Source organism: Wolffia australiana, chromosome 4, assembly GCF_029677425.1.
Source record: "Wolffia australiana isolate 7733 chromosome 4, ASM2967742v1".
NCBI classification, from domain to species: Eukaryota; Viridiplantae; Streptophyta; class Magnoliopsida; order Alismatales; family Araceae; genus Wolffia; species Wolffia australiana.
In genome coordinates, this window is record NC_135838.1 from 4,186,502 (window position 1) to 4,209,681 (window position 23,180).

Here is a 23,180-nt window from a genome sequence, read left to right on the forward strand (position 1 = left end):
ATGAAAATAATTGTTCTATGATATCTCCATGGATCATCCCTGATAGGCAAATCCTATGAATACTAAATGAAAGAGATGGCCCCAGAATTTCCAAAGGTGACATAATTTGATGGAAACCTTGATATATATGATGAGAAAATCCTGGGCTAAAATTTATACACTCTCAGTTGGATTTTTCTACCTAGATTAAATTGTTGATTATATGATTATCTGATTTTAAAATCAGCTAATCGTAGTTTTTTCTAGTTTCAAGGCATGTTACTTCTGCCTAATGTGTTTCTAATTCTTAATTAGAGGTTTCTTGGTGAATTCCTGGCTCCATTTCAAATCTCAACCAGCCGATCGGGAATGGACGGTTTAGATTTGATCTTGAAAAAGAACCCACGAGTAGACCCTGCCCCAAGAAACCTATATAAAGGAGACAAAGAAATTTTGCTATAATGTTCAATTTCGTTTTGGATCAAGGATTTGGCGAGGAAATTCTCATCTGGATTGAATTTTCTGTCAGATTGCGCGCCTTGGATTACATCTAAGAAGAACAAAGATGAGCGTTCATGAGGAAATCGTGATTGCCGAGCTTCAAAAGATGCAGAAGCAGCTGGGGAAGAAGCAATCATTCGAAGAGGCTGTTGCTGGCATAATTTCAATCCTCCGAACCTCGCACCCTTCCTCATCCTCCTCCGTGCGCAAATCGGTCGGTTCTCTTGTCGACAGTTAAAATTATTCTGATTTAATCCCAACTGTATGTTAACTTTACGATTGCCTTTTCCTCTCCAATTTTTGCATTTGATCTGAGGCCAAACGCTGTCTTACCTTGTTCGCTGGAGTTTTTTTCTTAGATTATATCAATGGAAAGTGTAAGTGCGTTAAAATTTTGTCTGATCGATCCCATGAATTTGGATTTTTCACTTGATCTCTTCTCTCATTTTGTGATCTGAGGCTAAACGCCGTCTTCTCTTTGTTTGTCATAATTCTTCTGGATTCGAAGTCACACTACGAACATGAACTGAGAAAACTGACATAATTAAAATTTTCGTGTAGATTTACGCTGCTATTTGTCGGGTGGCCACTGTTTTGCGGACCAGGTACACTGCCCCAGGATTCTGGCTCGCCGGTTTAAGGCTATTTGAAGAGGCTGAGCGTCTTTTCGTCACGTCATCGGAGAGAGAACACTTGAAATCATGCATCGAACAAGCCCGAGGACAACTACACGAGCTCGAAAACCCCCAACCAGTTCATCTGGAGAATAATCAGCGTAATATCTCTTCCCCAACCTGGCTCGTGTTTTTCTTGCATGATTTACTTCTTAATATGGAATTATGTTTTGATTAACTTATCGTGGCTTAATTAGAAATTTTACGGCTGGGGATCTTTAGTCTCTTATTATATTGGGGTGAAACTTCTTCACAAAATCAAGGTTCTCTATGATTTTGTCTCTCCAATAATGGGCAGTACTGCTATGTTTTAGTTTATTTTAAACCAGCTGAATATGTTACGCGATAAAAAGGAGTTAATTTAATAAACTGGATCTTGTTCCCATGATTGGATTAGGGTATAATGGCTTTCACAGGATCGATGTTCTCAATAATCGTCTTTTCTGTTATGAGCAGTACTGCCCTGTTCTTGTTTTTTTTTTCTAGACTCCCAGAATAGGTTGCGCGATGAGGAGTTTGTTTTTAAGAAATGGATCTAGGGTTGATGGACTACAACGAATTCATATTCTCCATCCGTCATGCCCAAATTTTGTCATCATCCTCGTTGTCATCATTCATATTTGGGCTGGGAGTAATGATGACAACGACAAAGTTTTGTCTCCAACTAATGAATAATGAGGATGATGGCAATGATAACCCCCTCTAATCGTCACCATTGTTGACGTCAAACAAGGGTTGGCTGATAGCGATGATACTGCCGTTGTTTTTCTCATTCCCATCTTCATCATCATCATCCATGGTTGGGCTTGGTCAAAAGGTGAACAGAAGGACATTTGACTGTAGACGACAATTCATCATCATCATGTCCACTCATTATCATTGTCGATTCTGGACCCAAGTTGTATCTGCTGAATCCTACCCCAGCTCGTGTCTATAATTTTTTATTTTTGTCGCGGCTATTTGTACTTAAATATTATTTTTAATCGCATTTTAACGCCATTTATAATTCTATTTTCTCTCATTTGAATAAAAAATCCCAAATTTTTGCACTCTGATGCTGTTTATTTCTCAGATTTTTTCTGAAGTAGTTATTCCATTAAAAATATAAGCACTAAGATGGGCAGTATACCCCAAAATTCTGCTTGGGAAGTGCATCTGATAGAACCTTGGGCCAATTTATGTCCATGTCTTTCTATCAATGGCATTTCTGTTTACACTCGTATCCCAAATTTAGGCGAATTTCTCAGATTTGTTCCCATAAATATCAAATTTTTTAGATTTGACTTGAGATAAAGTGCTATAGTTGTGACAAAATGATGGTGTCTATCTTTGGGATTCAGGGTATCTTTTTGAAGGGCATTTGACTGTTGGGCCAGAGCCACCGCAGCCAGCATGGCTTGTTGCACAGAATGTTCTAACCACGCTTGCAGCTTCTCAAGATTGGAATGCCGTTGCAGAAACTTCAAGAAGTCAAAGAGATGGAAATGATAATGGGGAGGACCGCTCGGGGGTTCCGGAATTTGTACAGCAGCTGATAGATAATGTCCCTCAGTTCAACTTCGAGAACCTTGAGAGAGTTATTGAAGCCTCATTGCAGGTAGGCCAATTTCCATCATTTATCCAATTTTGGTATTTATGTCCATTTTTTCAATTGAGGTAGATTTCCTTATTTTCCTCGTATATTCTGATATTCGTTTAGTGGCTAGGAATCGTTTGCTCACATTCTCAGCATTTGATCATTATTAACATCATCCCTGTCAATCTTTTTCTAGATCACTAGATTCCGCAAAATGTTTAGTTTTTTTTGGGTTCTTCTGTTTTGATGCTTTTCTGAAGTGAGAAACGCAAAATTCTGGCCTTAATAATATAAATTTCTCCTTTAACAGTTTTGGATATATCCATGTTCAGAATATGACATTGAGGGGTTAAAAATATCTCAATCTCAAAGTCCAACCCCATTTTGCTCAACTCGTTGTTTATAATAATTACTTGTTTCATAGAGAAACATGCGCAAGAAACTATCTCTTGTATAAAGTTCAGTAAGTTCTGACTTAATCATTGTTCCCCATGATTTCTTTCAATCAAATGGAATCAGTGGATAACCACACTCTTGGGTACTACCATTTTACACCTTGACCTTTGGACAACCAGTTCATCATCGTCGTTGTTGTCATCATTATCGCCGCTGTCATCATCGTCTGGGTCATCAGCGTCATCTTTTTCTTTTGCATCTTCATCGCCACCACCATGATGATGATCATCATCATTATTATCTTCTTCATAATCAGCATTGTTGTTGTCATCATCGTCATCAAAGTCATTGTCATCATTATATGCAGCATCATCATTATCTGTGTGTCGTTATCTGTATTTAGAGCAGCATCACGATCGCTGTCATTGTTGTCATCTTAATACGAATCATCATCGTAGCCATTGTCATCGTCTTCAAAAGCATCAGCGCTGTCGTCATCACTGTCGTCATTAGATGCATCGTATCATCGTCTGTGTATGCCGGCATCATTGCCGACGTCATCGGCGTAGGCTTATAAGGAGCATCGTCATCAGTGTATTGTAACCAACCTACACATTCCTTGTCAGGAAATCGGGGCAGGAACGCAGAGGGCTCCTCCGGCATCGAAGGAGGTGGTCGCCAATCTTCCAATAGTCAACGTCACGGACGAGATAATATCCAGGCTGGGACGAGACACCGAATGCGCCGTCTGTAAAGAGAATCTGGTGGTCAATGACAGCATGCAGGAACTGCCATGTGGCCACTTATTCCACCCCCCCTGTCTCAAACCATGGCTGGTCAGCTCCTCTTCCTTTTTCCCAATTTTTATTAAAGAACTTTATTTATTTTGTCTTGATGTAGAAAAAAAAAACGGTTTAATATATTTGAATTTCTGATTTGGATTTTTGGTGGTTAAGGATGAGAACAACTCCTGCCCAATTTGCCGGCACGAGTTGAGAACTGACAATCACGAGTACGAGAGCAGGAAAGAAAGGGAGAAGGAAGCGGAGGAGGAGAGAAAAGGCACAGAGAACGCCCTCCGTGGCGGTGAGTACATGTATGTCTAAAGTGATACAATAACTAAATATATTGCTTGAATGTATCGTCATTCCACAAGTTTTGGTACTTAATGATCATATCTATTTATCGTATCCGTAGTGATCTTCCTTAATTTTTCTTATAAAATGGGAGAAGTAAACCATTTAAGACTTTTTTTACATTATGTATTCAATTACCTGAAAATATATATAGATTGCAGAATCATAATGGGCAGAAACTTTTAAGTAATTGTGGTACATCAGATCTCAGGAAACTGGACTGAGCCCTCTCTGGTCCTGATGTCCCCATATAATAATTATCGAGGATATTACACGCGTAGAGAGAGAAAGAGTGAGGTAGAGAGAGAGAGAGAGAGAGAGAGAGAGAGAGAGAGAGATCAAAGATGCCTAGAGAGAGAAGATCCCTGAGGAAACCCATTGGAAGATTTCAAGGATTTCCTCTTGTGGTTGGCCAGGCTACAATGGGGGCAGATGTATTCCAACCCATCCATTTTGGCATAGTCCTGCAAGGCAAGGATAATTAGCACGCGATTTCAGTTGAATGATATAAAAAAGTCATAAGATAGGAATATGATGATGATTATGAGTATGAAATGAGGTTGATAATTCTTTGGGAAGAGGATGTTCAGACTGAAGACGATAGAAAAATAGTATCCTGGATGGATGGAAAAAGTAAGTTAGGATACCAATGATGATGGAAAAAGCATAACCTGATAGAAGAATAATAATTCCAATAATGATAGGAAAAAGTGACTCTGTTAACAAGATTCAGAATCAGGAGGATGATAATGTTGATAATGCTGTACATTATCCAATGAACATGATTATGATGAGTGTGAAATGTTGATGATAATGATGTGGTGGATGGTCAGGATCAGGAGGATGATGGGAAAAAAACTAATCCGAGGCAAAAAGGGTGAACAAAGTACATAATATTTCCAAAGAATCAATGGGTAAGAAAATGAGGATGGTGAAGATGACCAAAGAAAAATAATAAAACAATGATGGAAAATAATATCACCAATAGCCTGATATCAAAAATGATGATGATGATGATGATGATGATGATGACGACAGTATATTACAAGGTTTCTTGGGTACCTTGAAGGCACCTAGACCCTGCCTTTTGTCGCAGCCAAAGTGAGCCCACTCTCCGCATAGCCCACAGTTGACCCAATCACCTGCTTCACTACTGCACAAAGTCAACCAAGGTCAACGAGATTCACAGTCAACGGAGGAAGATAGCCTTGTATTGACAGTTGACAATGTCAAACCTGTGACACAAGAGGCAGCATTCACCGTCCACGTCATCGTGGGCCAGCTCATACTCCAAGAGATAAGTCTCGTAGTGTCTCTTCAGCGTGTTCCCCACTCCCTGAAACCAATCAAGAAATCTTTATCAGCACCACAATTTATCAAAATTTTGGTAAACCTTCATGCTAAATTACTGCCCACATTTCAAAAAATGAGTAAAGTTAATTTCTGATAGACATACAGTCATTTTGTTCGTCAAAGTATGGTTGCGCATCTTGGAAAAGACCTGGCCCTTCCAGTTGATCCCATTTCCAACGTGAAACCCGCCTCTCGAAACAACCTGGAAAAAAATCAGGGCCGTGAGATTGATTTAACAGAATGAAATTCAACAGCCAGGATTAAATGGGCCGACCTCTCGGTACAAGTTATACAGATCCAAGCGCTTCGCATTGAGAATAGCTTCAGGAAACTCCGATATGCCACCCTGCGGCACCAGCCTCGTGTGGCCTCGAAGAATGAGAAACTGCATAACGTCCATTAAAAACTCTTCCTGCAGTCAAGAAATCGACAATAAGAGACACAATTTACGATGAAGAATAGCAAAGATCGATCATTACGACGACAGTTTCAGCGCACCTCAGAGCACGAATGGATCGGAGGCCGACCGCAACCGTGCTTCTTCAAAGGCAGAGGATTGAGGGAGATGATCTGCTGGGCATGGAACGAACTGGTCAATGATCTCCGATGAGGAATTGCCGGTGATAGGCCAGCGTGTTTTGGCACTGGGGCAGGGGGCAAACTAGGTTTTGTCTGGCTCTTCTCGCTGATGTCCATGACATGCTGCACCGACAGAGGGGACACCCGTTGTCGCCGAGCGCGAGGGATCGCCCTCATCGCCAACGTCTTCGGCCTCTGTCTGATCCTCATCATCCTAAACCCGCCTCGCCCCCTTCCATCATCAGTTGACTTGAGGTCAGCGGGCCCACCATTCAAGTCAAGTCTGCTTCCCGAGGTCGGGAATTTTACGTGATGGGTTGACCTGGGCCGTACTCGACAAGGCGGCGGCAGTTTGAACCAGTCGGGCAAGCACGATGGGACGATGAGGTCGACCTCCAAACTCTGCTCCAGCGACGGTTTTGGGCTGAAGAATAGAAGCCGCTCGGCGTCTTCTCTTTCAAACGAGGCGACTGACGAGCCCTGGATGCTTGCAACCCCTAGGGCCACCAGGCTTCGATAAGAAATCTGTGGCGCCAACTGCTTCAAAACCTATGATGAATCGATGAGTTGGGGGATTAGAATGATGATGCGGCAGTATCGAGGAAAAGTGACACTAAGTCAATTAAGAGACACAAAAGACCATTGTTATAGATTATGATGTCTGAATCAAACGATGATGTATTCATCGTCGTCATACATTCCTCAATGGAGACAAATGATGAAATAAAGAGACGAAGGTGAATAGGATGTGTGACAACGATGGTTTTTTATTGTCGTCATTATCCTCCATTTGTTATAGAATATGAATGTCAGTGAAATTATTACCTGGGCAGCCCACGATGGAATCTTCATGTGAACTTCAAAAGCCGAGGACCCGCAGGCAATTGACGAAGACTTTCTCGGATCTGGCAAACTTGCCTGAAGCTCATCGCTGTTGGTACGGGCACGAACAGGAGGATTCTTCTCGATGAGCTGATTCTTTATGTGGGCCTCCAAGAGCTGTAGATTAACCATGAGAACAGGCTGTTAAATGCTTAACTGGCAGATTATTTCAAATATTTCATCATACCTGGTCATCAAAGCAAGCCTCAGCGCTGCCCGACACCAAGAGAGAGATGTGAGCTGAGCTACAAGTGGTCAAATCGCATCTCATTGTCACCACCCCTCGAGAAAATGTTCCGGCTTGGAGAGGTGGAGGAGCAGCACTGCCATGCCGAATGATGTAATCAACCAATCAGTCTCTTCCGTCTTTATTTATCATTTTCAAACATAAATCTATGTTATTTCAATGAATATTAATAGTCCTGTACTGTAGATTTTATGTGACCTTTCCATCTTGGAATGAAAAAACATATTTAAAGTGAAACAAAAATACCTGACACGGTTTTGGAGCTTGCTTCCACGGATCTGAACACAAGCAGCAAACCAGTCGGAGATGACAAATGTTAAGTTCTTGTGAATAGAAACCATATTAAAAGAGAAATAAAAACGATGTCGGAAATCGTTCGATCATACCTCTACGCTCAAAAGAGCATTGAGTCCATCCTCCATAGAACCCAATAGGCACGCATCCTGGAATAGATTACATGGGTGAGAAGCGAACAATCTACATTGCGAATCCTAGTTTAGACTAAATTTCAACTGTGCTTAGAAGGGTACATGAAAGAATTGAGTGCTGACCAGAGTGCGTGGAAATCCACAAACAAGAAACCCCACGTCTATCTCATCATCATAAACTTTGATGGTGGGCAGAGTTTCAGAAGAACCTTCTTCTTGTTCTTCTTCTTCCTCCTCTTTATACTTGTCTGGCACAATAACCGGAATCTTCGGGGCATCCCCAAGCAAGCAAGGCTCATTCTTACTGCCAAGTTTTTGACAGTAAAGCTGAAGCGAAGCGTGCGCCACCTGAAATGCATCCCAAGCATGGCAGGAGGAGCTGCACCCACAGAAAGCCATGCCATCATGATGATGATAATGATGATGATGATGATGATGATGATGATGATGACGGCGTCAGTTCAGGGTTGGGACTCGCGAGAAAATAATCAATACCTTTGTACCACTGAGAAGAGTGCATGGCGAAAATGTGATGCTGCATATGATGAGAATGTGTTCTTCCAAAATATCACATAAGGAGTTCCCTGAGGCACAAAAACGAAAATTTATGCATTAATTGCATTTTTTCTCATTCAATATGACAGAAGAAAAAAACAAAGAGAAAGGGTCGATTCCAGATTATGCCCCACAGTCAGATAGGTTTTTTGTAAAGGAAATATTAGGTTTTACGAAGTAACTAAACTACACCAAAATATCACATAAGGAGTTCCCTGAGGCACAAAAACGAAAATTTATGCATTAATTGCATTTTTTCTCATTCAATATGACAGAAGAAAAAAACAAAGAGAAAGGGTCGATTCCAGATTATACCCCACAATTAGATAGGTTTTTGTAAAGGAAAATTAGATAGGTTTTACGAAGTAAATAAACTACACCAAATCTACCTCAGCGGATCACAGATAAAGTTTGAAATATGAATTCATGAAATTAAAAATCTTGTTTAATAAGACCTTAACTCACTCTTAACACACAACAAACAGAGAATAAGATGAGGAATACCTTGGAATGAAGAGCTTCTGCAACCTTTTCCCCATTAGGGGCATCCAGATAAACCTAAACGACACCAATTCAACCAATTAATCTACAAGAGAATACAACTACTCACACAACAATTAATCTACAAGATCAAACAAACTAACACGGATACGATGAAGAATCAACGGAGTAATTAGTTTAAAACCTTACAATGGTAGCAAATGGAGGGGTGATTAGAGGGCAAATCACAGATGGGTCCCACATATTGGACCCATTCCACACAAGAGAACCAATCTCCTCATTCTCAAGCCTCTCCCCTTGAAAGTAGATGATATTCGGATCAGTCGACTTGAGAACCTCCCTAAATCTATCAATCGTAGGATCAACAATAGTATGAACCTGCATTGCATTCAAATTCCAACTCTTCAATCACCAACCATGGAATAGATCAGAAGAGAACATACAAGAGATCAAGGAAAAAAACAATCGCAAGAAGTTTAGAACTTGCAGAAGAAGAAATCAAAACCCTAGAATCACCTCAAGACGGCCAGCCGACTTCAACTCGGGGAAAGGGTAGTTTGGATTTCTCTTCTCGTGAACAATCTTCCCGCAGAGAACAGCAAGCAGAGTACAGTTCTGCTTTGGAAGGCCGTGAGCATGGAACATCTTCACCGCATAACATCCCAATCACACCAATCCCTTGATTCGATTCAGATTCGAGCAAATCTCTCCGAGCAGACGAGTTTCAGCAAGATTCGAGCCGAAATCGAGCGAGGGGAAGAAGAAGGCAAAGACGAGATCAGTTGGAACTTGGAACCCTAGCAAAGAAAGAAAGAGGGGAAGAAAATTCTTTGATTTTAAAGCACGGCCGATCGATCAACCACCACAAAATACAAAACGGGGGAGAACCCAGATCGGGAGAAGATCCGGGGCCGTAATTAATAATCAAAAATCCCACCTTTTCTATTTATTTCTGCTGCGACTTGGCACGAGACGAACGCCAACAGTGGGTCGGGGAGGAGAGAGAACGGCACGAACGGGGAGAAGTTTCCATTGACGGATCGGGAATTCGTCGTCCTTTGCAAGTTCTTCCCCGATTATTTATTGCTCGAAACTTTCCATCTCGGGCTTTATCCTTCCGGGCTCTTCTAATCTTGTGTTCTACCCGGCCGCTTTCGTTTTCTCAAACAGGATCGGATTTCTCGCCCTCGATCGGTGATACCCATTGACGATTTTCCCATCTTTGTCACTTATCGGATTCTTCATCGTTTCTTAATCGCGTCGCTCGATTCGCGGCAGACGGATAAAATCCCAAAATTCCGAATTTTTCATCCGATTAGTCTTCGTTTCGTGATCGCATCGCCGAATTGGCGGCCGACGGATAAAACCCGGATTCCACATTTTTCCGCGGATTAATCTTTGATTCTAAATCGCATCGTTGAATTTGCGACCGACGAATAAAACCCAAATTCTGAATTTCTCATCGTCGATCGAATTAAAAACTTCCGTGGGTGATCCGGTTCGCCGATGTTTTTTCTTTTGCCAACGATGTTGAAATTCGTCATCGTCATCCAAAATCCGTCATCGACTGCGACGGAACGGGGTTCAATGGCTTTCCGTTCTGTTAGAAATAGACTAATTACGTGGAGTTTGATGACGGGACGAGTTGGAATTTGAAGTCCGGACGACGATGACGGGGTGACGAGCGACGGACGATGACGGATGACTACCATGTGTTGGGAAAACTGTAAATTATGCATGATTAGGGAAATTACAGATATAAGTTTTTTTTATTGACAATAATGGTGCCTGGTCTTGGCCCAAGTCAACATGCCGAGGTATGATAGCTCGGATGACGATGATATATGATGTTCACGTCAATGTCGATGAATGGATGACAAAATTACGAAGACGGTGTTGACGTTGACGTCGTCCATCCTGCGGCGCCCTGAATTTGATATTGTAGTTCATGTCGGTGATGGTCATCGAGTAAACAAAAGAAGTCCATGACTATGCCAACCATCATAGTGTGGTCAACACTAGTCAACGGTCAAAACCAATCCTGCTCAAAGAACCTCACCACTATCCAGAGCCTCTCCTCGTTGTAATCACATGTCTTCGACCCTCCATCATCATCGTCATCGCGTCGTCGGTCAACATCATCCATTGGTATTACACTAACAATTGATAATCATTATCATCTACATGGTCATAAGAGGATGTCGTCAACTGACGATGGACGGATGACGAATGGTGAATCCTATTGCTAACTATCCCGCCTTCCCTGGCCCACCACCAAAATTAAGACGATGACCGATGACGACAGATGATTACTCGTCATCCGTCGTCTGCAAGGTAGCACTAGATGCTTAAAGGGGAAGTTACTTCTTCAAAAATCTGGCATTACACTAACCAATGATAATCGTTATCATTGACATGGTCATTAGCAGATGATGTCAACTGATGATGGACGGATAACGAATGCCGATCCCTATTACTAACTATCCCACCTTCCCTGGACCGCCACCAAAGTCAAGATGACGACAGATGACGACACGTGACTACTCGTCATCCGTCGTCGGCAAAGGTAGCACTAGATGCTTCAAGGGGAAATTATTTCATTAACAATCTAGCAATACACTAACCATTGATAATTGTTATCATTGGCGTGGTCATTAGCAGATGACGTCAACTGACGGATAACAAATGCCGATCCCTATTTCTAACTATCACGCCTTCCCTGGCCCACCATCCGAATCAAGACGATGACAGATGACAACACAAGACTACTCGTCATCCGTCGTCGGCAAAGGTAGTGCTATATGCATCGAGGGGAAATTACTTCATCAAAAAATCTGGCATTACACTAACCATTGATAATCGTTGTCAAGATGGTGACAGATGACAACACATGAGTACTCGTCATCCGTCGTCGGCAAAGGTAGCACTAGATGCTTCAAGGGGAAATTACTTCATCAAAAATCTGGAATTACACTAACCATTGATAATCGTTAATATTGACATGGTCATAAGCGGATGACGTCAACTGATGATGGAAGGATAACGAATGCCGATCCCTATTTCTAACTATCCCGCCTTCCGTAGCCCACCACCAAAATCAAGATGACGACAGATGACGACACATGACTACTCGTCACCCGTCGTCGGCAAAGGTAGCACTAGATGCTTCAAGGGGAAATTACTTCATCAAACCTTTGACATGGTCATTAGCAGACGATGTCAACCGACGATGGACGGATAACAAATGCCTATTTCTAACTATCCCGCCTTCCCTGGCCCATCATCATAATCAAGATGACGACAGATGACGACACATTACTACTCGTCATCCGTCGTTGGCAAAGGTAGCATTAGATGCTTTAAGGGGAAATTACTTCATTAAAAATCTTTAGTCTGCTCCTGGTTCTGGGAATTATCATTTAGTAGATGAAGCTAACAATAATTTTCTTTTCACTGGAAGTGGCAGAAATTGTAGATATCTCAAACTCTATGTCCATTTTTCAAAGGATGAGAGCTTTAAATAGCTAGCAGTAGCGTTATAATTTGCGAATGGAGTACTAGAGAAGCTCCGAAAACCCTCCAATGGAGGAGATCGACGGCTTGGATGGGGCGGAATTGTCGGCATCGTCGACGTTGATTCATTTCGACCGTCCGATCCCTCTCTTGAGGATTCCTCTGCACTCCACCCCTGCAGTGCTCGCCTTCCGCGACGCCGACAGCTGGAGCGCAGCCTTGCAGAGCACGCAAGCCAAGGTCTTCGAGCAGTGTCAGGTCCAAAATCGCCCTACCCATATCTTAATTTCGTATTTTTCGCGATGGTAAATGGTTAGGGTTTCGTAAATCGTCCCGGGTATGCGCTTGATCTCCGAATTTTTCTTCTTTCGGATCGATTAAATTTGTTTAGCCGCTGGCGGAGCTGTCTGGATTCAAATTTCTTCAGGCATAAAGCATATCAGCGGCAAAGATTAAACAGTGATTGATAAACCAGCTTCCAGCGGTTTATATTTAGCCGCTGGAATTGATGCCCTAGCTTTACTGTATGAATAGTTTAGGGTTTAGTTAAACACTATGGACAACGTTTGATGTCTCAAAATTTTTCTCGTTTGAATTAATTGTGTCTTGATTGCCGCTGGCCGAGGTGTCTGGATTCAGATTTTTTCAGGCAGTAAGTAATCAGTGGCAAAGATTGAATCGAGCTCGATTAACCAGCTTCCGGCGGCTTAAATTTAGCCTCAGGAATAGATGCAGCTCCACAAGTATCCTCCTTGTTCAGCCGTCACGACTGATGATCCTATAACATGAATATATCATTGATCTTAAACCATCCTATCTCATGCATATGATTGATGATCCTATTTTCTTATTCAACTGTCTATTAATAGAATCAAAAGTTCTGATGTTTTTCTTCTCCGCTCTCAGATATTATAATCTTTCAACGGAATGTGGATTATTCAAATCCTTTTAGAATACAATTCTCGGTTAAAACATATTTTTTGTTTTATTTCATCTCGCTTAAACTGGCAGTTAAACTCCCTACAAGAACGATCTGACAGATCATTCCTTCACATCTGCCTTCAATATGATGATACACGATTAGAAATCTACGTAAAGCATCCTAAATTAAAGGCTTATGAGGCATCCTAAAGATGAAAATCTTAATATTTTCTAGATTTTGCTCCGGAATATGAATCATTTGTGTTCATGCTTAGATTTTCAGTCTGGGGCAAGAGTCGGCTGTGCTGTCAGCGCCTCAAAGAAGTGCAGCCCTCCTTGGTGGAAGAACTTGCTGGGCTTAAGCATGGCTGATTTTGTAGAGAGAGAAAAGTGCGAGGAGCGAGAAACGGCTGCTTGCCTGGAGGCTTCAAAGCCAACTTGCCATCGCTTTGCCCAAGAAAAGTGTCTTCCAGCCTTCAGAGATGCAAGAATATCTTGTTCTTTCTTGAGTTCTGATTATCCAAATCACAGAGCTGTGGATCAGAATTGCTTAAGAGGTAGCGACCTTTTGGAGAAATTTTTTGCAGGGGGTTAAGTGAGAACTTCATTTTCTATACTATAATTTTTTTGAAGGATTATTTGTGCTGGAATTAATTGAGAAAAAAGAGAAAATGTTGGGAAAAGTTTAAGGGTAGCTGGCAAAATGTGCCTGCAGGAGTGAAGTGAGAACTTTTTTTTTCTCTATTTTAATATTTTTTTGTGATTACTTATGCGGACATTAAGTGAGAAAAGGAGAAAAATGCATGAAAAGGGTGATAGTTGGCTGGAAAATGTGCGATCAGTAATTTAGTTGGAACCTAATTTTAGTGTTCTCATTCCATTTTACTTGTGCAGGAAAAAGGTGAGAAAAAAGAAAATGGTTGAAAAGGGTGATGGTTAGCTGGAAAAATGTGAGAGCAAGAGTTATGCGATTACTCAATTTGTATTGTGCTATCGTTTTTCCAAAATGATTTATACAGCTATTCAGTGAGAAAAATAAGATAATGAAGGAAAAAGATGAATGTCTGTGATACCTCAAACCCAAGGGTATCTTAGGAACTTTAGCACACTAGGGGCATTTTAGTCATCTTATATATAGGGTAGTTTGCTTCCTTCTCTTATAAATATGCATAGCCCTCCCTTGAGGAGGGCAGTCAAGAATTACGGTAAGATCGGCCCCTTGGCTCGCTATCTCGATCCTCCTTGTCTCAGTCACGTCCCTTTGACCATCCATCGATCCTCTGTCCCTGTGATTGTCTCATCGGATCTTCAGCCGGCTCCCCTCCAATCCAATCCCTACCTCTGCTGTTCAGTTCCCTTCTAGACTCTGATGATCCCCGGCCCCTTAATCGCCAATCCTTCACTGCATCATTAGGCGGCTCATCTTGGTCGATCCCTGCCTCCTCTGTTCGACCTCTCCTATCATTACCGTCTTGACTCTCCTACCCCGGGAACGTCTAGCTCACCTCACCATCTATTCTCCTCCTTATACAAACCTTGATCAAGGTTCGTATTAGTCTGGGTGAACAGGGGTCAAGTGACAACATATTTTCTACATTACAGAATTCGCTTGTCTTACCGCATTTTTTAGGCACAAAATAATGTGAAAAGGAGAAATCCACTAAAACGGTGAAAGATGGCTGAAAGCATGTGCTACAGTACTATTTCAATAATTATTTATGCACAATTCAAGTGAGTAAAAGACCAACAGACTGTAAATGGTGAGAGATATTTGATAAAATGCAAGAATATGTTAAACGAGAAGTTAGGTTTAGATAAGAGAATAATTATGAATGGAACTATTAGAATATAAATGTGTCTTCCCTTTTTAAATTATTTTGTCCTTGAGAAATTAATAATCCCTAAGAAAGTTAAGTCCTTGACTATGAAAATTTCATGAAGTCCTCAATCTTAGAGTTATTATTGATGCTGTCCCAACAGTTTATGTGTGACCCTCTTGGACCCATAAATTAGTCTAGTACATAACTATGTCCCATAATATTTATTCTCCAATATCATTAACTTATAAATATATATATATTAATTGAGGTCATATCAATTTAACCCCAATAGATAGATTGAGTTACTATTCCATGTGGAGCTTAGTACACATTGTGCATTAAGTCTCTAGCGACATCTTTACTGCATTCTGTTACTATGTACATGTGATCATTCATCCACATGAGACTCTAGAATGATTTAGGATATAGTACAAAATTAAACCCTAAGCCGTCATTCTAGTTAGTGGGAATGTCTAAATGAGATCATTGGAGAACTTCATATCTATTATCTTTGCTACCTTAGGTGAAGAATTTAATTCATTCTACTCCTGGAGGTAATCGCCTCTTATATCAAGGGTGTACAATCTGATTTTAACCAGACTACTATCGTCATAGATTTCTCCGTGCATTTGAGCTAGTATTGACTATCTCTATCAAGAATCATGCACACAAACCTGGTGTCTAAGGTCTAAGGATGATGTATGCCAAAAACCCATTTCTTGAGGCCAAATAGCAATTGGTGGGCCAAGATGGAGACTTTTCTACAAGATGGCAGTGATACATTCTTTACAATATGAATTAACCAACCAGAACACACATGCGAGTCCTCACACATGTGAACCAGTTTAAAATAAGAGGTAACCTGCACGGGAGAGGGATCGGGCATTTTCTTGGAAGTCTACCATAATTGGAAGGCCGGCGAAGCGCCAGAGGCCGGAACAGCGGAGTGATCATCCGCGGCCAGAGGAGATTCGCCCATTGAGGGCAGTCCATCTTCTATCTTTTTCTCTTTGTTTGGCTTTGATTTGACGAACTACTTCTCTTGAATGGAATATTTTGGATTTAACTATTGAAATATAGGATCTGGATACATGATCATATTAGACAGGATCAACAGAAAAGTACCCAAAGACCAACAAAATCCTCTTATAGATTCTTCTCCTAGAAAAAAATGCAGAATTTCTTCTCCACCTTTCTAGAGGTGCAAATCTTTTGTCTTAATAGTGGCCATGGTATTCGTGATGCTGAGCTAAGGTATGTTGATTAGTGTTGATGTGGTTGCTGCTCCACTGTCAGGATAGCAAACGATACTTTCAGTAGAGGAGGAGATGTAGGCTTGAGCCGGAGCAGAATCTCGAGAATGTTGTTTCCAACTGGGAATGGGATGTTCCCTTTCTTCAGCATTCAGTTGAGTTTGTAATCTAGGATGGAACAATATCATTTTTTCTGTAGATCAAATGACACATGGACCACACTCAATTTATTGTCTAACCAAGATATTTTCATAGAAGATGAGAGAGATTTATACAACCCCAAATCCAGGATGTGCCACGTGCGATGAACAGATTTTTCGAATATATGGTCGCAATTTTTTCAGATGGCTTGCATGGTGACTGCTGTCAGTTGTATACTCTAAGGCTAATCTTGATCATCAATCAAAATATCCGGTTTATTAAATTCCATTAAAGGCATTTTCTTTACCACATAATTGACTTGAATACAAAAACATGTACTTATGAACTGTATAAATATTTTAAATATGTAATAATAAACCTTGAGTTGTCCTCAAATATAACTCTAAAATTTCCAAAAATAATTTACACATGATTTTGTTTGTAATACAATGATAATCTCAAAAGGACAAAAACACAATAAATTACTTTCTTAAACTAGTGATGATCAATGAGCTGTTTGTAAGGAATTACTTTCTTAAACTAGTGATGATCAATGAGCGATCGACAAAAACACAATTCAAGGATATGAGCGAGTGATATCGATTAAGAAGTACTTAATTTATATGTTAATTTAACTTAAATAAAAGAGTAAGTGATTGTGACGGACACGATAATGAACTATGGTATGAACGAGGATAGTGGTTGGATATGGAATGGTATGATGGCAAGGATGGAGAGATGAGAGAGTGGGGACGTAAGTGAGTGAAGTGATAAATGAAATGTTGATAAAAAAAAAACTATAACTATGATAATGATGATGTTGGGAGAGAAACAACGTAAGGCGAAGACACTTACCTTAGATCCTTACGTTCCGCCAGGATCACGGCGATTTGCGAGTGCCGGTAAGCTCCCCCTCTTCTCTTTTGTCTCTTCCACACACCCAAGACACCAAGAACACTCTTGATGGATCTCAAAACTTACTCTCTTTCAATCAGCCCACAAAAGTGGGAAGCAAGTTCAAGATCGTTTTTACAATGATCCAGGCCTCTATTTATAGATTAGAGGGTATGGATAGAAAGAGGAGGGGAAGATGAAAAGTTATGGCCGTTGGAAGTTGAAGCAATCCTAGCCTTTAATTTCTTCTCACTCCTCATCAATGTCATCAGTTTGTGCCTGTTAAGAAGTCAAAGCACTTGGTATTCTGTGGCTTTTCGTATTCCGTGGCTTTTCATATTCCATGCCTTTTTGTATTCCGTGGCTTTTCATATTCCATGGCTTTTCGTATTCCGTGACTTTTCATATTCCGTGCCACATGTACATGTCAAAAGGACAAAAAACAAAGAAAAAATCTCTTTCTCAATGCTGATGTGGCGGCGCATCCGCACGCCACGTCACACTATGCCATAAAAAAAACAAAATACTTAAAAAATTTCATATTAAATCAAATAAAAGCCCAAAAAATACGTATAAATATATTTTTTGAATCAGAAAAATCATATCTTTCCAAATTTAATATCCAAAACTTCCAGAAAAATCATATTCTTTCTCAAAAAATTATATTCTTTTAGAATATACTATTAGAAAAATCCTAAAATATAGAAATTTCAGAAATTTGTTCTAAAAATAGATTTAATCATTTTAAGCTTGATAACATGCAAATATGAGTAATTTAATGCATAAAGCCGCATAAATATAATAATATAAGGCACTAAAAATGCATGTTATCATACAACTATAATTTTCTTTTTTTCCTCCTTTGGAAAATGTATTGAATATGGACCAATCATAGAGACTATGATTCACTGTGTCATTTGATTGCCCAAATGAAATTTGAATGATATAGAAACTTGAGCGTAGTAGGACACTAATGATTTTAGATTCAATGTAATATTGATCTCTTTAACCCAAGGTCTAAAGGCAACAATCTTCATGAATATAACTCTACTGAATCCTAGCTCCACTTAAGTTTAGCCCAGTTTGATTTCTTTCTTCATTTCATGGCTTCTTACAAAGTTCAACCAAGATTGATGAATCCATTTAGGACTCTATCTATTTCATTCTCGTCGAAGTACTATTTTTTATGTTTTACCTTGAAAAACTTGACTTTCAATCTTCCATGAAATGTCAGTCATTAATATCATTTAATTTGAGAATAGGGTTAAGAAAGCAAATCTCACATAACTGGTATGCTAAGGAAATAAAAGAACATAAATAAAAATGATACGGTAAAATGAGTTTCAGATAAAAATTCAGGCATCGATGACTTTATAAAATTTTACCAAAGTCTAAAAAGGCTGGTTTTCATGAAAACTAACTGCTTTCTATAGGCCTATGACATATTTTACTCACATCCTACACCATAGAATACGTTGGTTGTTCTAAATCAAGGTATGAACTTTTATCTGAACGTTTTTCTGATTGGGAACTTTATGAGGATATATGGTATGAACTTTTATTTAAGCATTCTTTTCTGACTTGGAAACTTCTTGGGGACATTTTCTCTCAATTTTTCATTAGCTACTTGCCACTAATATTTCTATTTTAATTGGGTAAAAAAAATAAATCTCACATTTGGATTGATGTTCCCGATCATTTAATTATCATTTCAGGATAAGGAGTAGTACAGATTTTTTTACGGTATAAGGATTTTGATGCGTGTTCTACTTCTTGCTCATGATTATGATATTGAAATCATCTGAGAACTGCTCATGTATGACTGGTGTTACTTTCTATGATGTTGAAAGCTAACATGTACTATTTTTGTCAAATTTCTAATGACATATCCTTTTATGACATTGGTAAGTACTTGAGACTGCAATTCCAATCTAAAGTTAATGTTGGGTTAGGTGCATTCGTTAGTCCATGGAAAACACATTCCCTGGATGCGGAAGCCTGTTGATTAATTCACAATCGATCTTTAAAATAAAACATTAAAATTACATTTTGGGGAACTTGTTCCACCCTTTACTTTGTCGCTCCGAGATTGTTCTGACACCATTCACGTGTTCGGCCTCTAGAAGTATCCACACGATCACTCAATTCTTGGATCTCCACGTCTTCTTCTTCAACTCTTCTTAGAAATCTAGAAGATCTCCTCACCATGAAGACACTCTTCCATGGTTGAGTGGAGAAAAGAATGGAGAAAGGGAGGGGCTCTTGTTGGCGCGTCACCGCTGGACACCACATAGCCGTCACGCGAGGAGCCAACACCGTCACCGAGCCCGCCATCGACACGTGTTCAGCCGACACGACGAGCCGCTGCATCGACGCGCGACCCCAGGTTCAGATACTCGGCATGACGATGCGCGATCCCCATCGTCGGAGCATCATACTTATCTGTTTTATTTTATTTTTATTTCTATTTTCCTTCATCGCTCACCGTTTTCTTGTTTGTCATTGTAGTAAGGGGAAGAGCCCATATGGGGACATCTTCCCCTCCCACAAACCCAATGGGCCTAACAAGCCTTATTTCCCCTTTTATTTCCCCTCTCTTTGTTGTTTAATGGGGGCCCATCTTCACCATCCTATATAAGGAGGGGGGGCACCCAAGACTTTTTCACTCTTGAATTTTATAAGTTATGACATGTTGAGAAGTTGAAGAGTCACGTTCGTGAGAAGAGGAAGAAGAAGAAAGAAGAGGAAGAAGGAGGAAGAAGAAGAGGAAGGAGAAGAAGGAGGAAGAAGGAGGAAGAAGAAGAAGAGGAAGGAGAAGAAGAAGGAGGAAGAAGGAGGAAGAAGAAGAAGAGGAAGGAGAAGAAGAAGGAGGAAGAGAAAAGGGGGGGTCGCCGCCCGTCCCAGCCGCCACCTGTTGCCCGGCAGCCGCCGTCTGCACCGCCAACCGTCGCTCCAGCTGCCGCCGTCCGCGCCGCCGACTGCGGCTCCAACCACCGCCGTCCAGCCCCTTTGCCCGTCTCTGTCCCCGACCATACCCGTCTCAGCCATCCGCCGCCCTCCTCGCCTCGACGTCGCCTCTTAGCCCGCATAGCCGCCTTGCCTCAGCCTCTATCCGCGTTTTCGGCCACCACGACCGCCTGGCCGCCCTCTACCCGGTTGCAGCCGCCCTGCCTCCTCGATCCCTTCCCTCTGCCGGCCTCACTCCGTCCCCACTCCTTCGTCCCTTCTCTCGCCCACTCCATCCGATCCGCCTCCCCACGGTACCTCTCCTCTGCCAGACGCACTCCCGACCGCGGGTGTCGCATCCAGTGCCGTGTGGACATCTTCGCGCGCGGCAACGCGATTCGTAGACCGCGTGTGCTGCGCCTGTCACCAGCGCGGCCCCACCTTACACCCACGAGTCTGTGCTGGTGCTTGAGCGCCCCGAAGTGACCAACGTTGCGCCAGCCCGCGGTAGTGTGCTTCGCACCCATTACCTCGAGCCGCGCGGCCGGTCCAACCCGCCGGGTGCAGGAGCACGACCAGCCGGCTGCACCTCTCTCGTGACCCCCCCCGGCAACGCCATTTCCGTCGACCAACCCCGACTGCGCCCGGACTATCTGCATCGACGTCGACGCTCACTTTGCGCCCTGCATAGTTCGACCATCTGAGCCTCTCGCCAGCGTCCTCCCACTCTGAACTCCAGTATTTCTACGGATCTCCGGTTACGAATATCTGTCGCCAGCGCGACGACGGTACCCCTCACTCGCTCTCCTTTACGTCCTTTACTTTCTTCAGTGCACTTTCGGTTCGCCTCTTCCGCGCTCGGGTTAGATAGGTGAGAGTGAGACAGGTTGAGAAAATGATGCATTTCTCGAGAGTCTTACCTGCCCGGTACGAGTCGGGTTCTCCTGACGCGTGTGAGCAATTCAGCGAGAACTTCCCGTTCGGCGACGTACTCACCCTCGACCCTCTCGGGCAAGGTTCAGGAGGTTTGTCTGACCTCACTCAGAGCGATCCCGTCAATTCTCTGGAACGGCATCCACCGCTCGTCGGCACACGCACATACAACACGTAGGACCTCATAAATTCACGTCATCATTCATACCTGTCCACTAGCATCTATCTGACGACATTGATCGACGTAGTCTGACGAGATCTCGATACGATACCGAGCCCCTACCCTCGGTGATGACCGGACGACATCTTGATGACGTCCGGCATCAGCTCTCAAATCAGGCTTGCATGGGTGCTTAAAATGAGACCCCTTTCCCTTTTATATTTTACTTAAGGTTATTCAAAACACTACAAAGTAAAATATATCCACCAATGCCCTTATGACCTTGTGCGTGTGACCCTCTAGGCCCATGTATCATTCTAGTTAATAACTTTAGTGGCCCAGTAACATTTATTGACCAACCTTATTAATTAACCACATCAACATATATTAAATAAGGATTAATTTAACCTAATCGATAGGTTAAGTTTCCATCCTATGGGGTACCAAACTACACCTCATGCTCTAGAAGATACCTAGTAGTCTCGAATTCTCTCATGGAACCTTTACCATCATTGGATATTGTATATGTATAATCCATAATCCACGCGAGACTCTCGCATGACTTAGGGTATGATTTATCATCAAACCCTAATCTGTCATTCAATTAGTACTGATGTGTAATGGGGATCATTGGAGAACACCTCCAATTTCCTCACTACCCTGGCCAAGGATTTTTTTGCATCGTCTTCCTTGAGTCAATCTCTCTTATATCAAGGACAAATGATCCCGTCTTGACCACTCAATCATCTTCGTAAGCTTCTTACTACATCCAACTATAACTTATTTGAATCCCATGATTAGAGGCTCGCAGGTCATAGTCAAAACACAATCGTCCACTCACGAGATGTCCTTGGTGTCTCAGGTTAGTGGATCACTTATACAACCATCTTGAATCAACCTAATTGACGTTTAGGTATAATACCATTCAAGGATTTGAACTGATGAATTCAGTGAACTCTTTCTCTAAAGAGCACCCACTATCTGTCCTTGTGTCCCCACACTAATTCAGCAAAAGCAAAGGTAATGGCACGGCATCGTCTGACACCATAGGACCGTCCCTCGAGGAGCCCCCACCGTCATCGAGCCCGCCGCCAACACGTGTCCAGCCGACGCGACAAGCCAAAGCGACGACGCGTACGCCCGGGTTCAGATATTCGGCGTGATGACACGCCACCTTCGGATCGCTTTATTTACTAGCTTCTTATTTCCTTTATTAGTTTCGATCATCTCATCCACGATGTAGAGAGGGGAAGTTCCCACATGAGGATTTCTTCCCCTCCCCCTTAGTGGGCCTTCATAAACCCACCCCTTATTTTCTTTTATTCTCTCTTTCCCATTTTGTAGTTAAGAGGGCCCATTTACCTCTCTCCTATAAAAGGGAGGGGTGGGCGTCCTCCTTTGTTACTCTTGATATTTCTTTGAAGTTTTAACGTTGGAAGTCAAAGAGTCACTTTCGTGAGAGGAGGAAGAAGAAGAAAGAAGAAGAAGAAGGAAGAAGAGAAAGGAGAAGAAGAGGAAGAAGGAGAAGAGAGAAGGAAGAGAGAAGGTTGCTGCCGCCGTGTCCACCCCCCCTGAACACCGCCGCTCGCCGCTTCACACACCACCGTCTCCGCCCTGCCTGAACACCGTCGCTCGCCGCCTACACGCGCCGCTATCCGCTTACCTCTGCTCCACCGTAGCTACTGCCGCCGAACCGTCCGCGCAACCAGACTCGCCCCGCCCTCCGCGAGCACGCGCATCACCCCCGCTCGCACTGCGAGGGCCCGACCAGTTTGCCCCGCACTCCACGAGC

The 23,180-nt window shown here is 42.0% G+C and overlaps 3 protein-coding genes across 6 annotated transcripts; 2 read left to right on the forward strand and 1 right to left on the reverse strand.

Moving 5' to 3' along the window:
* The first annotated feature begins 445 nt into the window (after nt 1-445).
* On the forward strand, nt 446-4,316 carry AIP2 (RING/U-box superfamily protein). The gene is made up of 5 exons (XM_078573407.1): nt 446-694; nt 1,042-1,255; nt 2,495-2,751; nt 3,753-3,962; nt 4,083-4,316. The coding sequence occupies exons 1-5, from the start codon at nt 545-547 to the stop codon at nt 4,230-4,232; spliced, it is 981 nt and encodes a 326-aa protein (XP_078429533.1). The 5' UTR covers nt 446-544; the 3' UTR covers nt 4,233-4,316.
* A 153-nt stretch (nt 4,317-4,469) lies between these two features.
* Nucleotides 4,470-10,226, reverse strand: LOC144701672 (ARID/BRIGHT DNA-binding domain-containing protein). 3 transcript variants are annotated; one of them, XM_078573405.1, is made up of 16 exons: nt 9,745-10,226; nt 9,324-9,604; nt 8,997-9,185; nt 8,811-8,864; nt 8,247-8,335; nt 7,854-8,130; nt 7,710-7,766; nt 7,570-7,601; nt 7,264-7,399; nt 7,020-7,193; nt 6,114-6,743; nt 5,890-6,027; nt 5,719-5,817; nt 5,498-5,598; nt 5,325-5,412; nt 4,470-4,726 (listed from the first exon to the last, which is right to left on the reverse strand). In XM_078573405.1, exons 2-16 carry the CDS (start codon nt 9,450-9,452, stop codon nt 4,601-4,603), a joined length of 2,319 nt encoding a protein of 772 aa, XP_078429531.1. In that variant the 5' UTR covers nt 9,453-9,604; nt 9,745-10,226; the 3' UTR covers nt 4,470-4,600. The 3 variants fall into 3 exon arrangements, with proteins under 3 accessions (XP_078429531.1, XP_078429529.1, XP_078429532.1); XM_078573403.1 differs by having other exon boundaries at nt 5,325-5,415; nt 9,745-10,223; XM_078573406.1 differs by having other exon boundaries at nt 5,325-5,415; nt 7,875-8,130; nt 9,745-10,221.
* Nucleotides 10,227-12,360: 2,134 nt separating this feature from the next.
* On the forward strand, nt 12,361-13,924 carry LOC144701674 (uncharacterized). Of its 2 annotated transcripts, none has more exons than XM_078573408.1 (2): nt 12,361-12,578; nt 13,525-13,924. In XM_078573408.1, exons 1-2 carry the CDS (start codon nt 12,390-12,392, stop codon nt 13,834-13,836), a joined length of 501 nt encoding a protein of 166 aa, XP_078429534.1. In that variant the 5' UTR covers nt 12,361-12,389; the 3' UTR covers nt 13,837-13,924. The 2 variants fall into 2 exon arrangements, 1 of the variants encoding a protein (XP_078429534.1); XR_013581076.1 differs by having other exon boundaries at nt 12,437-12,578; nt 13,517-13,657.
* The last annotated feature ends 9,256 nt before the right edge of the window (nt 13,925-23,180 follow it).

Excerpts from the sequence above, each read along its gene's own strand:
- LOC144701674 (XM_078573408.1), top strand. The coding sequence starts at position 12,390 with ATGGAGGAGATCGACGGCTTGGATGGGGCGGAATTGTCGGCATCGTCG. Across the intron at positions 12,579-13,524 it reads AGGTCTTCGAGCAGTGTCAG|TCTGGGGCAAGAGTCGGCTG; the intron begins GTCCAAAATCGC and ends TTAGATTTTCAG.
- AIP2 (XM_078573407.1), top strand. The coding sequence starts at position 545 with ATGAGCGTTCATGAGGAAATCGTGATTGCCGAGCTTCAAAAGATGCAG. Across the intron at positions 1,256-2,494 it reads TCATCTGGAGAATAATCAGC|GGTATCTTTTTGAAGGGCAT; the intron begins GTAATATCTCTT and ends TTTGGGATTCAG. Across the intron at positions 3,963-4,082 it reads CCTGTCTCAAACCATGGCTG|GATGAGAACAACTCCTGCCC; the intron begins GTCAGCTCCTCT and ends TTGGTGGTTAAG.
- LOC144701672 (XM_078573403.1), bottom strand. The coding sequence starts at position 9,452 with ATGTTCCATGCTCACGGCCTTCCAAAGCAGAACTGTACTCTGCTTGCT. Across the intron at positions 5,599-5,718 it reads CTTTGACGAACAAAATGACT|GGAGTGGGGAACACGCTGAA; the intron begins GTATGTCTATCA and ends GATTGGTTTCAG. Across the intron at positions 4,727-5,324 it reads AGGGTCTAGGTGCCTTCAAG|GACTATGCCAAAATGGATGG; the intron begins GTACCCAAGAAA and ends CTTGCCTTGCAG.